The following is a 25,281-nucleotide window of genomic DNA, read 5'->3' as shown; positions in this document are numbered from 1 at the left end:
GAAGACAGATAAGTAGACAGTTAAATACTGTGTGATCAGTACTCTGACAGAAACATATACAGACTGCCTTGAGAGCACGTGGGAGGAAGAAACATCTACCTCTGCAGGAATGGAAAAGCAACAAGAGAATGAAAGTATCTCCAGGCAGCCAAATGGGGGCAGGAATTCTAGGAAGAGAGAAGAGCATATCAAAAGCCACTGATGAGGAACCACTGCACTTTTTTTTTTAATTTCTATGTTCAGTAATGCTAAAATGTACAAGGGGTATTCAGATGAGTGAGAAATGCAAAAGTGGATGGAGCTAGATGGTGAATTCTAAAAATAGTTTGAACTTTATCCTATGCTCAATATCAAGCCACTGAATGACTGATCTGCTCACTACTTGATTTCAGCTGTGGAGTCAACCCTCCCCCCCCCACCCCCATAAATTCCCTTGACATTTTATGAGTCAATGAGATCTGGGGACTAGAGCAGTGGTTCACAACCCGTGGTTCCCCAACCAGCAGCATAAGCGTAATCAAGAAACTTGTTAGAAATGTAAAGTCTTGAGCCCGACCGCATATCAACTGAATCAGAACCTCTGGGGTGGGGCCCAGCAATCTGTGTTTTAGACAAATGAGGTAAACAACAAAGAAATAACTAAGAGGTAAAAGTAGAGATCCAATGTTAAGGACGGGCAGGGGTAAGGCGGGGAACTACTAAAATTTTTACTTTTAAACTATTACTTATTTAAACTATTACACTTATTACTCTAACAATTTTTATAGTTAATTGGTGAATAGGAATGAGGGTTAAGTAAAAAGGAAGGCAGTCTCAATATTTTTTTCACCTCTAAGGCTTAAATAGAGAGGCGCTTTTTGTGACTTGTTTTAAGCTAATACCTGTGTAGGGCTTATTATGTTCCACACACACTTTTACATATTCAATATTAACTCATTTAAACTATATGAGATAAATGCTATTATTATTCCCATTTTACAGATACAAAAACTGAGGCCCAAAGAAGTTAAGTAAATTGCCGAAAGTCCCCCTTTTCAAAAATTTGATTTGCGTGCAAAGCAAGATGATTTTCTTCAGGCAAAAGTATCAATACAAATTAATCAAATCGCCTTCCTTCTCTTCCTGAATCCCACTGCAGACAAGACGTGGTGCCTTCATACTGTCCGCTGGTGTCTAAAACCTCCAACAAAATGGCCTTTCCCCCAAGGGGCTTGAGAATTTACTCCTCAAAATCTATATTCCCATTTCCTCAGTTAAAAAAGAAAACTTCTGGGTACCAACAACTAAACTATTGCCTTAAATTAAATTAATCCAGACAGCATTTTAAAAGAACTAGCATCTAAATTAAATGACACTCAAATGAGTAGATTGAGACAGGGAATTTTTTATTCAAAATCAAACCAGCAACTGGACACCTCCCTTCTAAAACACTTTTGATTACTGCTGTTCTCTTTACCCTTACCTATTTATTTTATTATATCATTTATTTTATCACACACTTAAGTTTCCTTAAAGATTGCAAAAGGAAAAACTATGCTGTTAGAAGTCAGAAGAGTCGTTTTAGGAAATGGGACAGAGGATTGAAAAAGGGTATGAAGGGATTCTAGGGTGCTGGTTATGTTCTGTTTCCTGATCTGAAAGCTTGTTACATGGTTACCTTTACGAACACTCATGTACAATTTTACATATATATGTAACACACATGCATATATATATTTCAGAAAGTTTCTTTTAAAGCCCATAAAAAATACCATGAGCTAAATTATAAAAATAAAAGGGGCCAATCCACTTTCTTTTACTTAATCCCTCCTGGAACACACAGGCTAACCTAACGTATAGTGCATGCTTATGTGCAGAAGGCCAGTGGGAACACCAACTCAGAGACACCCGTCTCCTTCCTGTCCCTCTTCTTCCCCCTATTCTTTCATCCCGTGATCTTCTTCACCCATATAATCCCACATCATCTTCTTGCAAGAATGGGGGAAATGGCTAATAAAGAGGTTTTTGCTTGCTTTTCCTCCCTAATTTAGCAAACATTACTAAGATATTATATATGGCCGCCCCACTCCCACCCCCTCTCCCCCTCCAAATAAAGACACTACATAATCGTAATCACCACTTGGGAGCACTTCATTTTCTCAAAAACTGCCTGTAACTAATCACCTCTTCAAATTCTTATAAAGGGTATGGTATTCACAACATATTTGTGTAATGATAAAATATACTTTAACAAAAACTAGTTTCTGATGCCAACCACACATTTGCAGTTTGGGGGAAGGGCTGAAGTAGGCTGTTTCTCAAGGAGTCTGGTGCTCCCCAAACCTGATTAGGAAATAGACACAAAGTGTGTTTATATGTAAAGTATTGACAATCTAGTTTCCCCTCCCCGAATAAGACAGTGACGTTCCTGAAAAAAGCTGTAGACTTTTCAGAATTGAGAAACATACCCTGAGGGGAAAAAACAGGATCAAAGTGTCATGGTGGGCAGGGTCCATGGGGAACAGCACACAAAGTGAAGGAAACAGAAATGACATTTTCCTCACGTTCAGTTAGTAATAATTAATAATTCCTATACAATTAAGCGCCATTGACCATTTCTTACTAACTAGAACTTGTTAGGACCTCCCAAAAGAACTTGGACATACATTTAATCTGTGACAGATAAAATGCACACCACAGGCATTTCATTGAGTCTGGTCCTCACTCAAATGTTCAAGGCCTTCCTGACTACCTGACTTGGCACTGCTGACTCACTCCTCTCAGCCCCTTTCCCCCAACACCTGCCACTGTCCTCAACCATGTTTGGAAGAAGGAATGCAGCACTAAGCTAAAATGATTCTCTCTCCTGCTTATAGAGAATAAAAAAGTATAGGACAGGAAGTCCACATACACTACAAGACTTGTCTATAAAAGTTAACTCAAGGTTAGACAAGAATGACTGCATCTGGTTAAATTTTTTAAAAACCCAAACATGTAAATCACACCTTAAGTTCCCCAGGCAATTTCCCTAAACCCATTTAGAAAATGTTGAGCTTACTAGCTGTCCTCAGGGTGCTCAGCGAAGGCAGCAGCTGAGGCAACCACTTCTTCCAACTCACAAGCAAGGAGTGCCTCATGCTGAGAATAAGCCTGTCTGAGCTGTCAAAAATCACTTTCAATAAGGAAGAGGAGAAGATATGCTTGGAATTGAAAGGAAAGACAAGCACACCCATGTTACCCAAATAATATGGCCAAAGGCCATAAAATAGTTCTAGAACCTGAAAACTTGCTTCCATTTGATATTCGAACAACACAACCATGGACACTGCTGCTAACGATTTACAAATGAAGCCTTTACTCCTGGCTGCTCTTCTGCCACTCACCCTCAGGCAGCTGGGGAACTATTCACCACACACTTTTCCTTCCTCACAAGCTAAAACTAGTGGTAAATGAGTTGTGGAGCTGTCATTTTTCACCCTTGGTAAAGAAGCAGGAATATCTGCCGAGAGAAAATAACTCAGACAAACAGAGAAGGGGCAAAAATGGGTGATCGTGAAACCCCTGAAAGAGAGAAAACTGGGAAAGTGACTTTCTCAAGTCCTCAGTTTTCCAATTTCTGGTTCAAGGCCTTTAGGAGACTCACTCACACTTTGTCCCTTGCATTCTTTGAAAGGCCTATGTGTCCTTGGTAATAAACCCTTTTCTGTTTAAGCTCATGAGAAATGGGTTTCTATAACTTGTAATCAAGAGGACCAGCAAAGGCAGGGTCATTTTCATCTCCTTCTCTGTTACACAGATTAGGAGATAGGGGTGTGAAGCAAAGTTTCACAGAATAAGTGGCCCTTGACTTCATTTTGAAAAACTTATTTCCACAGTTCAAGAGATTTCCTGGACTTTGAAACCTTCCTCCTTCCTGCTCAGGGTCACCTACTAGAGGCAGATCTATGTCAACAGCAGAAGTAAGCCTAAAAGTAAAGGAGAAGAGAAGGGAAGTAGGACACATCCACCTGCCCCTGTAGGTCTAGACTGGAACCAAGGAGTCTGTGTGTTAAGAAAGCCTTCAGGGTGAACCTGATGCAAGCTGCCATGAACCACCCTTTTAAAACATTTCCTTGTAGGCCTAAATGAAAAAAAGAAAAAGAAGGCATAGAAAGGAGCCTAAATATATTATTTCTCCAGGAAACTTTGAACTATTCAGGAACGAGATTGAGAACAAAACTATGAGGCAACATTCTATTCCTTAACGAGTCAGAGAGAAGAAAAATCATAATTAAAAATTACTGGCGATGTTCGACTAATAGGTAATAGAAAAGGAAGCATAGGTAAAAAGAAGTTCCTCTGAAGAAAAAGGTAACACACAGACGATCCCAGACTGAGAAATAGTATTACTCAGCAGAGGCACTGGACTCTAGAACAGTAATTCCCAGCACAGGAAAGAGTAGACATCAGAATCACCATGGGACAGATAAGAAGGAAGGAGGTTACCCCCATCTACCCTGAGGGGCACTGCTATGATTAAGTTTGAACCATTCATTCCCAGAGTGTATCCAGGCAGACAAAAGGTTGAGAATCAGTTTAGTAGTCACTCTTCAGGGGCTTCCCTGGTGGTCCAGTGGGTAAGACTCCATGCTGCCAATGCAGGGGGCCCAGGTTCAATCCCTGGTCAGAGAACTAGATCCAGCATGCATGAAGCAACTAAGAAGCCCGCATGCTGCGATTAAAGACCCCACATGCCACAATGAAGACTGCAAGTGCTACAACTAAGACCTGGTGCAGCCAAAAATAAATAAACAAATAAATATTTTAAAAAAAGAAAAGAAACAAAGAGTCACTCTTCAGGTCTTCTCTACCATCCCCAAAGCCAGCCAAATAAACTGGGAGAACTCCTATTTCTCCTGTAGTAAGAAACATAATTATGGTAGCTCAAGTTGGAATTCAGATAGAATTTTCCTTTAAGAAATTACTAGGCCTTGTTCATAGTCTAGTACAACATTGCACTAAGAGTTAAATAGATGTACTAATGGCCAATGACTTAATCACTTGCACTGCTTATATAGGCAAATACAGTCCAAGTGCAAAGCAAAAACTTAGCAAGGAACTCAGAAGGCCCAATCTATTGATGCAATCTATCTATATAGGACATGTTCACTAGAATACTGCGGTGGTGATCTACCTTGCCTAAGGTCATAGCTTTTTATTGAAGAACTGATGACAATAAGCTATAATACCAAACAGCATACCCAAGAAAGGAACCAACGGCTAAAGCTTCCAGGAATCATTGGCAAAAGTGAAAAGAGAACTGAAAACTCCCAGTCCTTCCTAGCCCCATCCCAGTCAAAAAGAAAGGAATCAAAGGAACTGAAGTGACAGAAAGAGGCTGCACATACCTGTACTATGTCCCAGTTCATTTCCACCTCCTCCTGAACATTGTTGGCATTTGTCGGAAACCTGACAGGCTGCCCCTGAGGACATGTTTCTGTCTTCACTTTCTTCAAAGGCGACTGACTGCATGTGAAGTCGTCTTTATCCTCCTCCTTCTTGCACCCGCCTTCCCACGTGGTGCTTGTGGACGGTGTCTCTGTGCTGTTACTTCCACTCTCTACGCTGCTGGCTTTGTTGGTTTCTTCATCAGCTTTCAGTTTTTTGGTCTTCCGAGCTGAGGGTGACTGAGCTGAATTTTTCCGTTTCACCTTTGCTGTTTTCAGAGTCTGCACAGTCTCTAATTTATTTTTTCGGTCTTCTAAATCAACATCAGCAATAGCCACAGAGCTATTCTATCGAATCACAAAAAGATCACACAAGAATGAGAAGATAAAAACCAATGGCTCTGGAATATTATTCAGCAATGAAAAGGCACAAATTGTAGACATACACAATAATTTGGAAGAATCTCAAGGAAATTATGTTGAGTGGAGGAGAAACACCAATCTCAAAAGGTTATATACTATATGATTGTATTTATACAACATTCCTGAGAGAATTAGTGGTTACTGGGGTCAGAGATGGGGGTGGGGGTTGGGAGGTGGGTATGACTATAAAAGGGCAACACTAGGGATTCTTGTGATAGAATTGCTCTGTGTGGTGGCTGCACAGACCTACACACATTGCACAGAACTAAATATACATACACATACACACAGAAATGAAAACAAAACTGGAGAAATGTAAATAAGATCAGTGGATTTTATCAATGTCAATATCCTGGTTGTGATATTTAACTATAGTTTTGCAAAATGTTACCATAGGGGGAAATATGATAAAGGGTACATGGTATCTCTCTGTATTCTTTTTTTTTTTTTTTACAACTACAGGTGAAAGTTTAATTTTTTTAAATAAGTAAAGGATAGATATATAATGGGCAGAAAGACCAAGATTTAAAACTTGCAGTCAAAAGTCAACCCTTTAGGGGGAGAAGAGTAACATTCACAGGCTCATAAAACTCTACATACTACACCTGCCACCAGTTCATGCAGACAGAGAACAGAAAACATGGCAGGGCATCAGGGTAATACCAGGCATTTTTCCTTAGTAAGAGTCTACACGGCAGTACACACAGGTGTCCAAGCACTACTCTCTGTACTACCCGCCCCTCCCCCCAGGTGACAACTCAGGTGTGAAGCAATGACATCTGGCACTCATTTTGAGACTACAGCAGTAAATAAGATACAGACCCTACCCCATGGAGTTTACAATTTCACAAGCTAGCCTGTTTTCAGTTACCTAAGTGATGCAGACGGCACAAGCTCGAATAAAAGAACGGCTCCCAAACTAAATTTTAGTCAATATTCCATTTTCTCTCCTATCAAATATTTTTCCATAATTAATGACTACTGAAAAAACTGGGAACTACCATAAAGAGCAAACCTCCCCATCCTAATGCCCACCCACCACCTAATCTGGAAATGATATATAATACATTAAACAGCTCCCTGAGTATTACATTTTTAATTGGAACATAATAGATAAGAACAGAAGTATAAAAATAGAATGCCTCCCCAAGTCCATAAGAGTTGATAATAACCTGATCAAATTAATTGGCATAGCTAAAGAAAGAATGTGTCAATCATACAGAGAGTTGCCAGCCCTTGAGGAACCAAAAAAGGAGAACTGTAAAAACAGATATGATCAGCATTCTAAGTAACGTACAACGAAGAGGAAAGGTTAGCAAACAAATTCTGAGTAATTCTGGTCCCAGTAGTAAGACAGCCCTCCTATGAGATGGATACATCAGACTACCTTAGATTCACGCAATTAAAACATTCAGTTCTCATTGTGATTAGCACAGTGTCTCGACCACAGTAGGCATTCAATAAACCCAAATGAATAGATTTATCTAATTCTCCTATTCTGAGCACATGCTCATCAACTTAATTTCTGATTATTATTTAATTCCCTACTTACTTCAGCTGCCAACGAGAGACAGTGCCAGTCTTAAGAATTTAACTCCTTGTGATGGTTATATCAAACTATTAATTATTAAACCAGCACTCTGGTTTTACACACCACTCGTATGAGTATGGCTGATGTAAAAACACCCAGGAGAGATATATCGGTTCTGGAAATGCTGACAAAACCATGTTCTTGACTCAGAAACCGAGTTCCCTTACTTACTATTTGTGATCCATCTCTCCCCTTGGCTTTCTGGTCTATAAAATCAGGGTAATTACAGCACCTGCCTCAAGGGGTTGTGATGATTAAGTAAGATCACACAAGTGAAGTGGTGAACATGTTGCCTGGCTAATGGTAAGCAATCAAATATCTGCTGATACCCCATCACTACCATGGCTACCACACCCAGACCACCTGACAGGAGAGGGAAAAGGACGTAGATGGAGAAATAAAGAAAAAATAAAATGACAAAAGGTGGGGGTTTAAAGTAAGAGGAAAAAAAGAAAAGCCAGCAATGAAAAATTAGACACTTAAAGGTATCTTCTCTGGAGTCTTTGCGCAGAATTTACCTAGTGTTTCTCAGTGTAGTTCACAGACCCCTGAGACCCTTTCAGAGGGCCTGCAAGGTCACAACTATTTTCATAAAAATGCCAAGGCACTATGTGACATTTCACTGATGGTGCAAGAGCAATGGTAGCAAAAACCAAGGCAGTGGCACCAAGCTGTACTAGCAATCACTGTTTCCTTCACTGTCACACAGTTGAAATAAAACAATGTCAGTTTCACTTAAGAACGAAGCAGTAAAAGTTATTAATTTTTAAAATTTAGATCCTTGAAAACACACCTTTTTCATATTTGGTACTAAAATGTACATAAAGCACAAATGTACACATAAAGCACTTCTGCTGTAGGCCAACGTGTACTGACGTGCAGAGGTTGTCTCACAGTAAATCAGTGAACCAGTATTTTCCAAATGACCAACATATAATGTTACAGAATCACACATGGGTAAAAGATCCATTCAAATAACACAGACCAATGGATTTTAATATAATAAAATACAGTATGGTGACAGATTCCACAATGAAACCTTTTAAAAACTACCACTTACTGAGTTTTATTTATAGTATCAAATAATATCCACAATTATCTGAAAAGGCTATTAAAATACCACTCCCTTTTCCAAATACATATCTGTGTGGAGGCTGGGATTTCTTTATTTCAATTATCTTCTAGTAAATCAGACATTAAAGACATTTGTAAAAAATGTAAAACAACATCATTCTTCTCAATAATTATTCTGTTGTTTGGGGAAAAGACTTATTTTTCATTAAAGCATGTTATTTGCATTAACGTGTAATGGGCTTATTATTATTTTTAAAGTGATCAATATTTTCTCACTTTTAATTTCTAATATGGTAATTATTTAGATATAACCCACATAAGCAAAAGTTCCTTGGCATCCTCAGTAAGTTCTAAGGGTGTGAAGGAGTCCAAAGATCAAAAATTTTGAGAAAAATGTATCCAAACATGTTTGGATCAAAACACAGATCAAAAACATATGGAAATATCTCTCCATGTTTAAAGCTTCTAAGATTCTACAGCCTTCCTCAGTAACATACTCAAGTTTAATAAGCCATGAAAATACTTTTTCTCCTTATATTTAACCTGAATAATCACAGTTCATTTTCTTTTGCCTTCATGAGTTTTTTAATCACCCTTAACACTTCAAATGGTAATTATGTAGCCTATCACTAAACCCAAAACTCAAGGAAGAATCTGACCATTCTTCTTTTTGCTCTTGCTGACACTGTCTAAATCAAAAAACTGGCTACTTGTGTCTTTATCAGTTGAATCAGTCAACAGGCCTTGGCCTTGACCTTGCCTTGTGTTGTAGTGTGTGAGCCTGACAGATACTTGGGAGAGAGATATGGAGTCAAGGTAAGGCGTCTTAAAAATTAGATGTAGGGACTTCCCTGATGGTCCAGTGGTTAAGACTCCACGCTCCCAATGCAGGGGGCCCGGGTTCAATTCCTGGTCAGGGAACTAGATCCCACATGCTGCAACTAAGAGCCTGCACGCTGCAACTAAAGGAGTGCACATGCCACAACTAAAGATCCCACATGCTGCGACTAAGAACCAGCGTAACCAAATAAATAAGTAAAATTTATTTTTAATTAGATGTAAAAGAGCACTTTATACTCTATCGCAATTGGGGAAGAAAAGTTGACATGAGAAAAGAACGGAGATAACAGAGGGAACAGAGACCTTGCACAAGAGTGGATCTTAAGCCCAAGCGGCAAACCAATCCTTGGCAGGAGGAATGACATTTCATGTCATGGCAACAGGACAGAATGTGAACACAAATACAGACAGCTTGGTCATGAGAAAATGAGAAACTTCATATATTCTCAAATAAATAACAGGCAATGTCCTCAGCTGAGCGAGAGAAGAGAAAGAAATTTAGGAAGTTTAAGAAAAGAGAAAGAGGTGGAAAAACAAACCTGCTGGAGAAAAATAATGAATCTACCAGGTATTTCTGATGCAATTTTGAGGTCTGAGATTATGAATCTAAAGTAAAGCAAATTAGGTCATTGGTGAGACTGTTCCCCGCAACAGTCAGCTGCTCAATGCAGGCAGGAGAGGCTATGGCTCACCCAGTGCTGGGATTTAATGAGCCACGTAGGATCGAATAAAAGAAGGGCAAATGGGGAGACTGTTCAAAAATAGTGATTATATAATCGAGGCTAGATTAGGTAGGAAAAGAAAAGGGCTGACGGACAGTGACAGAGCCCTGGAGTAAAAGGATTAGGTAGTGGATCTCAACTCTGGCTGTACATAAAAATCACACAAAGAGTGAGTTTTAAGAAAATAATACTACTGGTGCCGAGGCCCACCTCCAGAATTCTTTCCAGATTTAACTGGTCTGGAAAAAGGGCCTAGGCATTGATATTTTTTTTTTCAAGTTCCCCAGGCTGAGAACTAGTGATGAGAAGTTGTGACAAATTTGCAAAATTGTGGCAGGGGGCGCACCTGAGCAAGTAAGCTGGAAAAACAGGAAATGGTGACCCAATGGTATAAAAGTGAGATAGGTGGAAAAGAAATGCCAGTGGTAGCATGGTCTGGTCACGACATGATTCAGGTTGAGATCACAAGAGGGGCGGTGAAGGTAGAGAAGAAGTCACTCCAGTGAAAAAGTCACTGGAGGTGGGAAGGTTAAAGAACTAGGATCACAGGGTATTAGAAAGCTCATTCAAGTGGAGGGGGGTATCACTGAGAATAATGACAGAAGATGGCAGAGGGGAAGATACAAAGCAGGAGCTAAAGTCTTCAAAGAATGAAGAGGAGTGGCCAGTGGATGGGCAAATTACAGCAACATGCAGAGGAAGAGACTGAATAATGATGGATTTTGTCTACAATGTTTGCTAACAACAGATTTTAAAATTATTCAGAGGCTATCAATTCTAGCTCCACCCAAAACCAATTCTAGCTCCACCCAAATCAGGGTTTTCGATTATTTTGTTCCACGGTGGAATATACACCAGAGCAAGATGCCAAACCAATGAAATGAAATCTTCTAACACGTTCCATGCACTTTGAGCTAGAAAACTTATGGAATATCTCTTAAGTGAGAGACTTTCCATGTGAAATCTCTTTTTCTCTTTAAAAAAAATATACATATACCAAGCACTATGGGAAGCATCAAGAAGTCACCATGACAAGGGCTCTTAAGCTGTACACTCGGGAACCATACTTTAAAACTTACAGGATAGGCACGTGTACATTTTCTGAAGAGAAGGTTCATAACTATAATCAAATTCTCAAAGGGTTTGTGAGCCCAATACAAAGAACCATGGAACTAAGAGATATTTCCTAATTAGGCAATCAAGCTACCTTTAAGTGCAGCTATGCCATGCTTAATGAAAAACCTCCAAATTCCGCCAACAAGTCAATACTTTCTCAGCTATAGGTAAAACCTAACCACTCACCCACTAAAAGTGTGCTCAGTGAAAAGCTTGCATGCAAAGATGAAGAGACAGAGGTGCTGGCTGATAGGAGAAAAGACTGATTCAAATGCCCTATCCAAGGGCACAGCAAGGTACAATGTAATGTCCGCTCCGTACACAATAAATGAGTCCCTGGGAAGTCAGGCACCCACTGCATGTTAAAAGAATATTCTTTTCAATGAACTAGGGAAGCTGTTATTTAAAGGAATACCACAGTGAATGATTCTGGAAATGATAATTCTTTCAGTACTGCAACACAGCCTATAATTTATTTTTGTTGTTGTTTTTAATCCAGATTGGTATAGCTACAGTGTCTGCTTACAGCAAGATATACAAATGTGCCAGTTGATAAATATTCCTTCTCCTCCAACATGGTGGACCTGATGGTAAATACTATTAAGACCCCTGACAGAGGACACCATTGCCCTGTAGTTTTTGCCATTTACCTGCTTTGTCCTAGTCCGTGTGAGGAGAAAGCAGCATCGCTAATTAGGAAGGCACTGCAGTGTTCCCTCCATCCAGCTAAAGCACCTACCAGCTCCTCCTTGACAGCCACGCCTTCTGAGCCATGATTGGTCTGTAGGGTGTTCTTCTTCACTCGTGGAGCCCTCTTCGGTTTGGATTCCTTGGAAACAGGCGGCTTACGGCTTCTAGGGACTTTCTTTTCGGGCTCCCAGGCACTATCCTCCTTGTCATCTTCAGAGGCAGATGATCTAAAAGTTAAAAGACAAAGTTTTCCAGAAAAAATGAAGCCAAATGTTAAAGGTGAAAAAGAGATATATGCTTCTTGAAAGAAGAATAAGATAGATGGTATTTAATATAAAATGGAGTGATGTGAACACAGACTATGAGGAGATATTGCTAAGAACTGAAACAAGAGAGTTCGAGGATGGAAGATGCCTTAGAGGACTGGGACGGGGAGGGTGGGGGGGACTCGAGGGAGGGTGGTGAGGGAGTCAAGGGAGGGAGGGAATGCGGGGATATGTGTATAAAAACAGATGATTGAACTTGGTGTACCCCCCCAAAAATAATAAATAAAATTAAAAAAAAAAAAAAAGAGAGTTGACCAGAAATACCTTCTGATTATAAATCACAGGTCTCCCTCCATTCTCCTCTCACCTAACCAATACACACACCCATACAGTCAAGACACAGGAAACCATTTATTATCTTAATAAATGGGTCATGTCACACCATCATCATAGTGAGGTCTTCCATTTTTAAACAATGTCTAAAGACATTTTTGATTGTCACAACTGGAAATGCTATTGGCAACTAATGGGTAGAGATCAGGGATGCTACTAAACATCCTACAATGTAAAGAACAGTCCCCATACCAAAGAATTATCTAGTCAACAGTGCTGAAGTTGAGAAACCATGTTTTAAAGCAATATAAAAAACTCCCCTGCCCTCCTGGACCTTATATTCTAGTGTAAATATTATATTTTACATTTAGTTGGTCACGTTCTCCTTGTTCAATAGTTTATCACCAACACCTAAACAGAGCCTGGGACACAGCATGAGTTCAATAAATATTTGTTGCATCAATGAATGAAAAAGACACAGCCTTCTTCAACCCAAATGACTTCAGAAGTTAGTAAATGACAAAATGCATCTCCTTAAAAGACACATCATTCTCCTGCCTCATATAAAACCAATATGCTTACAACTCAGAGAAGGAAGAGAATTCATCTTTGGATATCACAGTCTGGACCTTTACTTTTGCTCTTCTTGGCAATGATGACATCTGGAAGAAGAAATACAACATGAAATCAGCATGATTTAAATCACTTCAATGACTGATCACCTATTTTGTCTATGAAATGATGTGCCATTCAAAACTAACACTCCAATAGCTCTGCTGCTAGAAAATGCCATAGGGGGGAAATGACAATCATTCACAAGCCTAAATACTTGCTTCCCCTCCTATGTGATTGCCAATTATAAGGGCAGCTAACAGCCTTCCAATGGTTTCAAAAGGTAATGAGTGTCGGTCATCTTTGGAAAAATATAAGTTCCTATAGGGTGAGAAATCTTCATTTTTTTAGAATTATATGCTTGCATATACTGCAAGTATTATTTGATAATTTATCAGACAGCAAATTATAAAGTCCTTTATTAAACTATATCTCAGGCAAGAAATACCTTCTGTCTTCTTTATCTTCTTACAATTTTAAGTAGAGGCCCATCTACAAAGTTGACAGTCAAATAAACAGTGCTGATTGACTAAATAAGCAGCCAGGTTATTCCTAAAACAAGATAACCTAGTCCCTTATAATAAAAGTTCACAATATTTAAGTAAAATAATTAATCACAAATGTCACTAGAAAATATTTCCCAAATTCAAAGGCCCAGCTCTTAAAAAAAAAAAAAAAAGACTCAAATAACCAGAGACATCATACAACACAGGAAGTAAGCCATTTTACTTCAGCTGATAAATTTTATTACCTAAAGACTGTATGTCAAACCATTAAAACTACATTAGACTCTGACATGCTTGTGACCCTTTAAACAAGTTCCTAAACCAGTCATGCGTTATGCCTCTGTTCTAACTCCCACTTGGAGAAGGAACACCTCACGGAAATACCAAAGGGGTTGTCACAAAAGGGAACATGTCCTCCTCGCAGCTGTAGCTCAACTCAATCCAGTGGGTGCAGAACTACTGGACAGGAGAGCGCCCAGACGGAACCAGGAGAACTAAAGAAGTAGACAGGATATTCTCCCATCTTTTCCTTCACCTCCTTTTTGGAATTTTATGTTTATCAAGGTCACATTCCTCAAATAAGTGCTCCTAGATACTGATCATAAAGGAGCAGATAACTTGCAATTTCTCTGTTCTGTGTATTTTACCACAATAAAACAAAAACAGAAACAGAGGAAGTCAGTATATGAGGGGGTGGGCATTTCAAGCAAGGGCGGAAATTAATTATTCAATAAGGTGTATTAAGACAACCAGCTACCCCTCTGGAGGAAAAACAAGTGTTTAATTCTTACCACCACACCATGAACTAAAATATATTCCACACTGACTGACGATTTAAATGTACCAAATAAAACTACAGTACTACAAAAGGCAAAGAAGACTATTTTCATAATTTTGAGTGGAAGTAGGAGAATAAAGGTTTTCCTAGGCATGACTCCAAATTCCAAAAGCCAAAAAGAATAGCAGATTTTACTACATAAAAATTTAAACCCCAAGTCAGCAGTGGGAGCATTTCAGAACCAAAACAATTTACTCTGCTGTATCCTCCAAAAAAAATCACAGGAAACAGTGCCTGATAGCTTGGAACTAAGGGTAAAGGGAGTAAGCTGCCTGAGGCACAGGAATATCTCTAGATGCCCTACTTCACTTTATGCTATTAACAACTGCTCCAGGAAAAAGTCTGGAGGTTTATTCTCTAGAGAAGGTAAAGCAGTCTGTAGACTAGAGGTTGTGTACAGTTGCAGACATGGGAAACACAAAGGCTGAATGCTAAACAGAGATTCCCTGTCCCCTTCTCCTACTGAGCTCCCCCAAAAGCTGCAAGTCAGATTCCTACCCTCTAGGGAAGAGCATGGGAAGACCCGTCTTTGGAGACTCTGACCAGCCCAAGAATAAAAAGCTGAAGGTGCTAAGCTCCCCAACAAACAACCCAACCAGATCATCCACTCCTACCACCCCTTCTACATTATACCTCCATCCCAAATCTTACCTCTGAGATTCAGATTTACATAATAAACTGCCTGCCTATGAAACTATTTAAACTATGCTTCATAATTATCCAAAATTTACCATATCCACAACAGAACTCCTGACAACCATTCCTTGTCCTAAAACCCATCTGGACCTCAGTCTTTCCCACCTTTGTAAATGGCACCATCACCCAGCTAAGATGAATGGTTCTTTGCTAAGTCAGAACCTTGGAAAAACTTTAACAGCTTCATTGAGCTATAACCGACATAAAATAAATTGTTCATGTTTAAAGTGTACAGATTTGATAAGCTTTGACATATGTATACTCATCTCTACAATCAAGATACTGAACACAGCCATCATCCTCTAAAGTTTCATTTGCTAAACCAAAACCTTGCAAATCTCTTTTCTTTCATCTCCCACACCCATCTATTAGTAAGTCACATAAATTCCGCCTCAAAAACGTATCTTAAATCTTCACGATCTCCAGTGAGGCTTTAGTCCCAAACGCTTCTCACCTGGTCTACTGTAATAATAGCCTCTTAACTGGCCTCCCTGCTTCCACTCCTGCTCCTAAAACCCATTCTTCACATATCCATTCAAGCGAACACTTAGAAAGTGCTTTAAAACCATTCAATGACTTCCTACTCCATCCTCTACTCAGAGTCAAATTACATTTTTTAGCATAGCCTTCTAGAACACCCTGAAGAAGTGACCTCTGCCGACCTTTCTAACCACATTTACCACTCGCTGTAGCTCCTCAGCCATAGTCACAACATGCTTTCAGTCCCTATAACAAGTGTGATTCTTCCCCAACCCAGGTTCCCTCTGCCGGGAGCACTATTCCATGCTCATCAACAGGCTGGCTCCTTCTCAGCTCTTAGATCTCAATATTTTAGGCCTAAAATGTGTTTCTCAGATAAAATATTATTATAAGACCCTATTTCCTTTATAGAGTATCATGTAACACTATGTAACATAATCTATACTTATCCTTGTTTATTGTCTGCATCCCCACATTTACTTCATGGCGGTAAACACCAGAAAGTATTTGTCTTAGTCACTTCCGTATCATACAGAGTCTGGCACTTAATACTTGCTCTATAACTATTTTTAAGTGAACATAAGAATATATATAAAAATGGTCTCTACATAGGAATACACATTTTACCCCCATCACTATTAGGCAACATCATACATGGCACTCATTGCTTTCTTGAAAAAGTGATGGTACAAAAGAACATTCCTATTCTTAGTGGCTTGAGTTTTTCCCTCCTCCAAGCTCTCTTACCTCTGTGGGTACGTAAGCCAATTCAATATCAATAACTTGGAGGTTGCTATGTTACTAAGGGAGAAGGCACAAAGCCAGGGCAAGTGAAAATCGGGGGAAGCGAGTGGAAAGACCTGCGCGCACACACACAAATACTACATTAAAACTGGAAAAAGAACAATTAGATAACTTAAAGGAAAACGGGGGAACAACTTTTTAAGAGGCACCTAAAGAAGCTTCCCTGTGCACCAACAAAAGTGCTTGGAATGTCAGCACAGATCCCTAACTAAGTAACAAAAATAAAATACTAGAGCTGTAAAGAACCTCAGAAATCAGATAGTCTCTTTTATGAAAAAGAAGCCTGAGATCCGGTGAAGTGAAATGGTTTACTCAAAGGGAAGATCTATGTGGCATAAGGACTAGAACCCAGAGCCCCAAACACAAAGCCTAGGCTCGCTTCCCATTGCACATACATCATATTTATCACATGCTGTCGAATGGGAGGCTCGAGAAAAGTCGCCTAGAGAGTTCCCATTCATTCCTTTCCTCAACAGTTATTCAGCACCTCCTACGCTCCAGTCACAACGCTGAAGATTCAGCTGATTCTGCCAGGGCCAAGATCTGACAGTGAATAGGGCGCTTCCTCCCCCATCTCCGATCATTTGAAGTATGAAAACAATCTAGGTCGGCCCGGGCTTTCCCACATCTGCCCCTATGCTCAAAGAGCTGCAATTTGACTGAAAAGACGCGCCAAGTGACACGCGGCATCTAGGAGAGGTTTTCCGAGGGCAGGGTGTGAGATACAGACGGCACACAGTAAAATGTAATGAAACGCCTCACTTTACAAAGGGATGTTATTACCCAAATAAGCGCTCAGAACTTTTTAATGGCCCCAAAAATACCGGAGCCCGGGCGCCGGGCTAGCGCGAGCCCGCAGGAAGACCGCCAAGACGGACGCTCAGCTCACCTTCCCGCCCAGCGTGTCAGAAGGCCCGGGATTCTGTGTGTACGACCACATCTTCCGGTTCCCGCCGGAAGTTTTTCAAACGCCGGAAGTCCCGCCTGGCTTCTGCCTGACTCGCCGCATAGGCGAGCCGCTCGCGGAGCGGTGTGGAGCCGAAGGGAACGGAGGCGGGGCTAGAGCGAGGATCCCGTGGGAGCGCTAGGGTGGGGACACGCTCCAGGGCTGGGGGCGGAGCTCCATTTACCCGGATCTGGCGGAGGTGGGGCTGGAGGTGCTTGCAAAGGCAGACCGGCTCGCAGTTTTTCTTTCTTTCCCTTCTGTTAATACGCTTTGCTTTTATTTTCTTCTCTCCTCTTTTAAGTTTAAGCAAGAATGTTTCCGTTTATTGCATTAGTTGTAATTTGCAAATGTGGAAAAATGAAAAACAATCAAGCTTTAGTCTTTCTAAAGTCAATGTTAAATATCAGTAAGTAACTTCCCTAAGGGTGTTTCCTAAATTCTGAGAAAAGGGTTTGCTCTAGGCTTGTGGAAATATCCAAATTTTGCCTTTTCTGATAAGCCCTCACACAGCCCCTGAGGTTTTATGGGAGAGTTTAGCCCTAGAGTCATAGCTGTCTTATTTTGGTGTCTCAGACAGCTTGGGGAGGCTGCAATCAGGATGGGGAACTCACTTCCTCCCACAAGTAAATCAAAAATACATCTATATTTGGAACAATTCTCACAGAATACCTACTGAACATTGGTACCAAAGCTCAAATGCTGAAAATCACAAGGAAGATCTTAACATGATTAGGTAGGACAAAAGTAAAAAAAAAAAAAGGAATCTCAGGCAGCTTGGTACCCTGCTGAGCACACTAATTTGGAAATCTGGTTTTCTCAGTAACTTCCTAGTGCTGTGAACAAATGCTTTATGTCTTTGGATTTATTTCCACGGCCTACCCCTGCATCTCACTCCTTACATGATAAGGTACACTGCACACATTAGGGGTGAATATTCGCTGAATTAATTTACTAGAGGCAAATGCAGGTCCCAGTTACCTAACCTTTTGGGGCAAGAATGGAAAAATCCATTTCTTTTTTAATTTCTTGGAAAGTGCTGTGTCTTAAGTCCTGATAACCTAATATCCTAGGTGAGCTATCCTCGATATCAAGCAGTTCCAGTTCCCTTCCCACAAAACACAAAAATAGCTCCTACTTTTTATTTTGGTGAAGCCAAGTATCTTAATCCCACTTCCATACCCTAAGCCCCACTTTTTTTCACTAACTGAACTTAAAAGCTATTATAAAGGCCTCCCCAGCAGTTCTTCTTTCACTTTACCTTGAATATATTTTCTCAAAATCAGTTCTCATTAGAAATGAAAAATTATTTGTTTTTGGTGTTGTGTTTTTTACTAAGTACATTAAACTCTAAGCGCCAAAGAAATTAGATTGTAAAGTTAGGGAACTAAGGCTGCTGTTAGTCTAGATTAGAATTTAGCAAATCAAAACCCCATGGATTTGTCTTAGAAGACTAAAGAGCAGCTTTCCATGCTACTTACTCATTTCCTGGAACTCTTAAGTGCTGAGGAGCTGAACAAGCTATTGAAATGACCGTTTGGGTGCTGCAGATTCAAAATGAACATAAATTTTATTGGCTAATTTTTGCAATGGGGAAGAAAACAGGACTCTTTAACCTTGATAAGGTCTGTTCTTCTATATGTAAGATGCTTGGTGATAAGGATCCATTTCTGAGATTGATTAGTGATTTTTTTTTTCTTAATTTACAGCCTCACATTGCCTTTTGCAATGGTTCCAGAAGATCTGGAACTCTCTGCTACAATCTCAGTCTGCTTCACAATTTCTAGTTCTGAAAGAATACTAGAGAATACATCATTGTTCAGGATTTGGGGAAGTGAAACCAGGCCATAATAATCAACAACAATTTACTATTTATCATCCATCTACTTTAGATGTCGTATTGTGCTACACAGGTTTAAGGTAGGGTGGGTCAAGTGGAACCAATATTCTACAAAATCTTTTGAAAGAATTCCTGCCCTGAAGGACTTTTCAAACAAGACTGGGGACTAGATACAGCCACAAGAGACAGACCCAGACAAGACAGTGTAGATTCAAGGGCTAGGTTGTACATGGTAGTAGCCACATTACCAGTGAGAACAAGAGTAGCGCTTGGCCAGCATAGCATTGGACCTTCATTCCCCTCTCCTCTACCAGGGATATTTGTCTTTCAACTGGGGAAGAAAAATGAATATTAAGCTAAAGTAAATAACCTGGTAAGGTTTTAGACATCAGACATCTGGGGAAAATAAAAGTTAGGGCACTATCCTCCAAAATTAATGTAGGTGGTGACCTACTCCAAAGGCAAGTAAGACTGTCCAGGACATATTTCTCTTGGAATTTTGCAAGAAAGCCACTCCCACTGAAAGCTGTCAAGGGAAATTTGTAATCACTAAGTATAAACCAGACTCCACTGCAAAACTGCCTTTTCTCTCTAGGACCTTGCCCAGTCTGTTGTTTACCTTTGGATCTTAAGTGCTGAATTCCAAGAAATTCGTGGGTTTAGACTCAACAGCCTGGAATAATCTGAACACCAGCCTGAGACTAATGCAGTAGAGTTTGAGGGTAATGAAAACATGTTTTGGATTTTCTTGAAGGTTATTTATTTTATTGCTCCAAAGCAAACCGCTCTTTGTATGATATTCATTGGTATGTATTACTATAATAATAATAGTAATAACCTATGGTCATTCCTTATCTACCATGTGCCAGGCGCTAAGTTAATGTTTTTACATGTATTTGTGTATTTAACTCACATATCAGCTCAATGAGATGTTGCTATTATCCTCTTTTTATAAAGAGAGAAGGCCAAGGTACAGGTAAGTTAAATAGCCCATCCAAAAGCATATCAACTATTAAATTGCAAATCTGGAATTCAAACCCAGTGATCTGCCTTACTCCAAATCCAGTACTCTTAAAGCCATCCATATACTACCACCAACTTGAAGCAAAGGTCTTTTCTTTCTCCATTGCGGTGGCCAGTGTAAGACTCTGAATACTTGAGATGCTCAAAAACCATTGAATCCATAAATACACCAAATATAGCACTATCTATCCACCTAAAACATAACAAAGCCATTTTCCCTATTGACTTCTAAGTTCTATGAGAACAAAAATTTTTAATATAGATGCAACTGTTTCACCCACAAAATTGTAAGCTTTTTAGATCGAAGTCCTGGAACTAAGTCAATCATTTTGGTCTCTCCTTCTCCGATTTCTCCTTCCACCCACACAGTGTCTAATAATACTTTACAAATAATAGTTACTCAGTAAAATAGCAGACTAGCTTCTGGACCCAAGAATGTGCCTGGAATAAAGAAAAATCCTTCCTTGTACCAGAAAAGTAATCTAAAGCTCCTGCCACGCAGAAGGTGAGTTATCATTTTAAAACACAAGTGTACTTTTGGAAATTCAAACATTCTGTCACTTAGAGTCAATCACTTAGCAAAGGCAAAATCTCTGTTTCAGATGAGAGAATGTACAAATTGAAACTGAGCCCTATTTCATAAATATATGTGTTACCTCCTGCCCATCTACGTTTCCACTATCAGAAGCTCTCATTCCTAAACACTAAAACTCACTGACTTCCAGGATATGGAAGCAACCTAAATGTCCATCAACAGATGAATGGATAAAGAAGATGTGGCACATATATACAATGGAATATTACTCAGCCATAAAAAGGAACGAAATTGAGTTATTTGCAGTGAGGTGAACGGACCTAGAGACTGTCATACAGAGCAAAGTAAGCCAGAAAGAGAAAGACAAATACCGTATGCTAACGCATATATATGGAATCTAAATAAAACAGTACTGATGAACCTAGTGGCAGGGCAAGAATAAAGACACAGACGTAGACAATGGACTTGAGGACACTGATGGGGGATGGGGGAGGGGAAGCTGGGATGAAGTCAGAGAGTAGCACTGACATATATATACTCCCAAATGTAAAATAGATAGCTAGTGGAAAGCTGCTGCATAGCACAGGGAGATCAACTCGATGCTTGGTGATGACCTAGAGGGGTGGGATAGGAAGGATGGGAGGGAGGGAACATGGGGATATAGGTATAAATACAGCTAATTCACTTTGTTATACAGCAGAAACTGCACAACATTGTGAAGCAACTATACTCCAATAAAGACCTGAAGGAAAAAAAGAAAGAAAGGAGAAAATGATATCCTACCTGAAAAAAAAAAAAAACTCATTGGCTTCAACGAGCTTCTCTCAATAACTCAGCCAGAAATTTAGAGGATTTCCTGTAAAATATATAAGATTGGGAAGCAGAGAGGGGACTGCCTCTGTTTCCCAAATGAGAAAGGGGTTTCTTGTCAAGTGAGGTAGATTAGGCTGGTAGATGAGTTCCCAAACTTAGACTTCCATGTTACTCTTTCCTTCTGACTAGAAACAGCAGCATAATTCCAGAGTTTTAGTTTAGGACTGAGGACGTTGTTCTAACCTAGAGTGAGTTTGTCAGTCTTTCATGTAAAAGAAAAAGCTTCAAGGGACTAAAATCCTGAGTTTTAAAAAAATATTAAATGGATCTTGAGAAGGCATCAGTTAAGCCTGAGGAAATTAATTGCTCAGATTTTTCAAGGAAATGGATACTCATGCATCATTCAAAAGGATTACATACATTTAAATTTATCTTACGTGAAGTAAAATTGTGGGACTTAACACATCGAGCTAAGAATATAATTGTCATCTTTAGCTGAAACCTGAAATTTGCAGTGTTTTGTCCACTTAATCTTTTACAAATCCTCAAAGTATTTTTGTAATGAGTGTAACTGAAAGCAATATTAAGGGGGGAAAAACTCTGAATCATGAATAAAATACGGTATCTATTGCATGGCCCACTGTTCCACTGATCACCTGCCTGGCGAATTCACTGACTCAATCACTGGCACTCAATCAGTTGCATTCATGACCAGACATATTGCAAAATTCTCTCCTGGTGAGTTTCTCATCCTCGAGTAGTGTCCAGGGACCACCTCAAAGGCCTAAAATATCCATTAAATAGCCTGAGATCCAAGCATAGACACCCCAGAGAGCTCATTAGGATGGAAATGAGGGCATGCCTGGTTGAGTTGCAGGGAAGGAATGAAAGGCAGTATAGTGGGACCAGATTTATTTTGTTCATCACCCAGGGAGCCATGTCTGAGGACTCTATGCATCAGAACTAGAGCTTTGTTTGCAGTACCTTGAGTCCATCTTCCAGCTTAATAGGCTGGAACTATCCCGCAAGGTGTTTGTTTGAAACACTCATCCAGAACCCCATAGTCAGAGTTTTAGTACTAGGAGCTCCACGCACAAACTGAAATTCAAATTTAGAAAAGCATCATGTATCAAAAGCATCTATGTCCAAGTTTGTGTGAACTTTTGTTTTTAAGCCAAGTTTATTGAGTATAACTTACATAGAGTAAAGCTCAACTTTTTTATTCTGACAAACACATGCAGTTGTGGAATAAAACCACAATCAAGATATAAAACATTTCCATCACCTAAGGGGGAAAAAAAGGCCTCTTTGCAGTCAACCTCCTCCCCCATGCCAGCCCCCTGGCAACCACTCGTTGTTCTCTGTCCCAATAATTTTATCTTTTCCAGATTGTCATACAAACAAAATCACACACTATGTAGACATTTGTCTTTTTTTTTTTCACTTAGTAGAAGGCATTTTAGATTAATCCATGTTGTTTCATGTCGCAGTAGTTTGTTTCTTTCTGTTGCCAGTTAGCATTCCATTGTGTGAATGTTTGTTTAGCCATTCTGCAACTGATGGCCGTTTAGGTGTTTTCTTCCCATTTTTTGGCTCTTGTTAACAATGCTGCTGTGAATACTCATGCACAAGTTTTTGTGTGGACATATGTTTTCATTTCTCTTGGTAAATAAATACCTAGGAACAGGATTGCTGAGTCACGTGGTGAGTGTTTAGTTTTATAAGAAATTACTAAATTGTTTACAAAAGTGGCTGTACCATTTTGCGTTCCCACCACTAATGCATGAGAGTTCCAAATGCTCCACATCCTCGGAAGTACATGATATTGTCAGGTTTGTCTGGCTGGTTTTTGCCATTTAATAGGTGTGTAGGAGTATCTGATTAGAATTTTAATTTTAATTTCCTTGATGACTAATATTTATTTTTTTGCCACCCACATATTCTCTTTGGTAAAGTGTCTGTTCAAATATTCTGACATTTTTTAGTTGGATTTTTTTTTAATATCTATTCAGATTCTTGTCCATTTTTATTTTTATTGTTATTAATTTATTTATTTATTTATTGGCTGCTCTTGGGTCTTCCTTGCTGCACACGGGCTATTTCTAGTTGTGGCAAGCGGGGGCTACCCTTCATTGAGTGATGCATGGGCTTCTCATTGCAGCGGCTTCTCTTGTTGCAGAGCACGGGCTCTGGGCATGAGGGCTTCAGTAGTTGTGGCACATGGGCTTAGTTGCTCTGTGGCATGTGGAATCTTCCTGGATTAGGGATCAAACCCATGTCCCAAGTGTTGGCTGGCAGATTCTTAACCACTGTGCCACCAGGGAAGTCCCTAGTTGGATTTTTTTGATTGTTGAATTATAAGAGTTCTTTATATATTGTGGGTACTAGTCCTTTATTAAATATGACACTTGGCTTTAAGAGTTGTGAGTCATTACAGGCAGCTGCCATCATAATAGCACACAGAAAAATGATTCCTTCTCTGACTATGAGGAAAACTCTACCACAGCCACGTGTCCTTCAAGAGGCTAGCTAACAGATGGTATCAAAACCACCGGCCTTTTTACATACATGAATTTTCCTGAAACCACCATTACCACAGACAGAAAACATTCTTTGCAGAAAAATCGCCTAACTTCACAGTGAAAGATGACAAAAGTGTGAGCTTAAAATACCTTAAGCATTTGTCACCCTAAAGAAATGCTTTAAAATTGAGAAAGTGGCATCCACGAGCTTTAGCAAATAATGTGGAAAGTTAGCTAAACTGTAATGTTCATACAGCATAAGTGGGTATCTTTTTTAGACTGGTCTATGACCTGAGTATAAGAAAATCCACATGGTTTACCAAGAAATTCCTGTTGGATTCTGAAAGTTAGAGAGTTTAATAGAAGTAGGTGTTGCATATATAAGGGCCTTTCGTAACTTTCTGCCCTGAGCTTTCGTTAGCTAGGAGACCCAGATCTATAATTCCTATAACTTTCAGGCCTGTTTCTAGAAATCATTAGCTAGTCCTTCTCAAATTTTAATGCACTAAAGAATCACCAGCAGAACTTCTCTTTAAATGCTGATTTCTAACCTCTGGCACCCAAAATCCCAATTGAATGAGTTTACAGTGGCATATACATGTATATAAGTACACTGAATGATTCTGATGGGGTGTTTATACATTACAGGAAAAATTGGCCTAATTCTTACCATGTACTTGATTTAGAAAACTTAGAGGACAGAGCTATAGCAGTATAGTTTCTAAATACAGTGTTTTATGGTGCTTAACCTTAAACATGGCCTTCCAAAATATAGACCAGAAAGTTCCTGTTAGCCACACTGACTATTGTGGTATAATTTATTAACTGAAAATAACATATACTTACAGATTGCTTAATATTTGTAAGATATTATGGTAATTATATACTTTTTGTTTTGCTTTTTAAATAATTTTTAAGGCAGATAGATGATATTTTTATCCCTGTTTTAAGATGATAAAACTGAAGCTTAGAGCATTCACCCCAAATCACCCAAATTTATAGAACACTATTAAATAAATATATCACAAACTAAAAAAAAAATAGTTTTATGCAAAATAGTTTTATACCTACTTCAACTAAATCCTTATTTATTAGTTACCTATTGCTGCATAGCACATTACCCCAAAATATTTTTTTTTAATGCTGTAAATATTTTAAATAACCTCCTGCTAAATAAACTAGATGAACTGGATTCCAGAGAGACAGAGT

General features: G+C 39.4%; 1 protein-coding gene and 1 non-coding gene across 7 annotated transcripts in view; one reads left to right on the top strand and one right to left on the bottom strand.

The window, feature by feature from the left end:
- The window catches only part of SRBD1 (S1 RNA binding domain 1), a 215,745-nt gene extending 198,408 nt beyond the window's left edge, over positions 1-17,337 (bottom strand). For 4 of the 6 annotated variants that reach the window (XM_057741939.1, XM_057741940.1, XM_057741944.1 and 1 more), the window contains exons 1-4: positions 17,286-17,337; positions 13,043-13,122; positions 11,911-12,088; positions 5,367-5,753 (exon numbers count right to left, since the gene is read on the bottom strand). In XM_057741939.1, coding sequence (XP_057597922.1) covers positions 5,367-5,753; positions 11,911-12,088; positions 13,043-13,122; positions 17,286-17,336 — 696 coding nt within the window. In that variant the 5' untranslated portion in view covers position 17,337. Of the gene's footprint in view, positions 1-5,366; positions 5,754-11,910; positions 12,089-13,042; positions 13,123-17,179 lie in introns of all 6 variants that reach the window. The other 2 variants (XM_057741941.1, XM_057741942.1) reach the window with 2 other exon arrangements.
- On the top strand, positions 9,342-9,414 carry TRNAW-CCA (transfer RNA tryptophan (anticodon CCA)). Its single transcript has one exon. It is a non-coding gene; the product is annotated as a tRNA-Trp (tRNA).
- Positions 17,338-25,281: the final 7,944 nt, after the last annotated feature.

This window comes from Hippopotamus amphibius, chromosome 7, assembly GCF_030028045.1.
Source record: "Hippopotamus amphibius kiboko isolate mHipAmp2 chromosome 7, mHipAmp2.hap2, whole genome shotgun sequence".
Taxonomy (NCBI): domain Eukaryota; kingdom Metazoa; phylum Chordata; class Mammalia; order Artiodactyla; family Hippopotamidae; genus Hippopotamus; species Hippopotamus amphibius.
The sequence above is the reverse complement of the archived record's forward strand: the minus strand, read 5'-3'. Positions and strand labels throughout refer to the sequence as shown.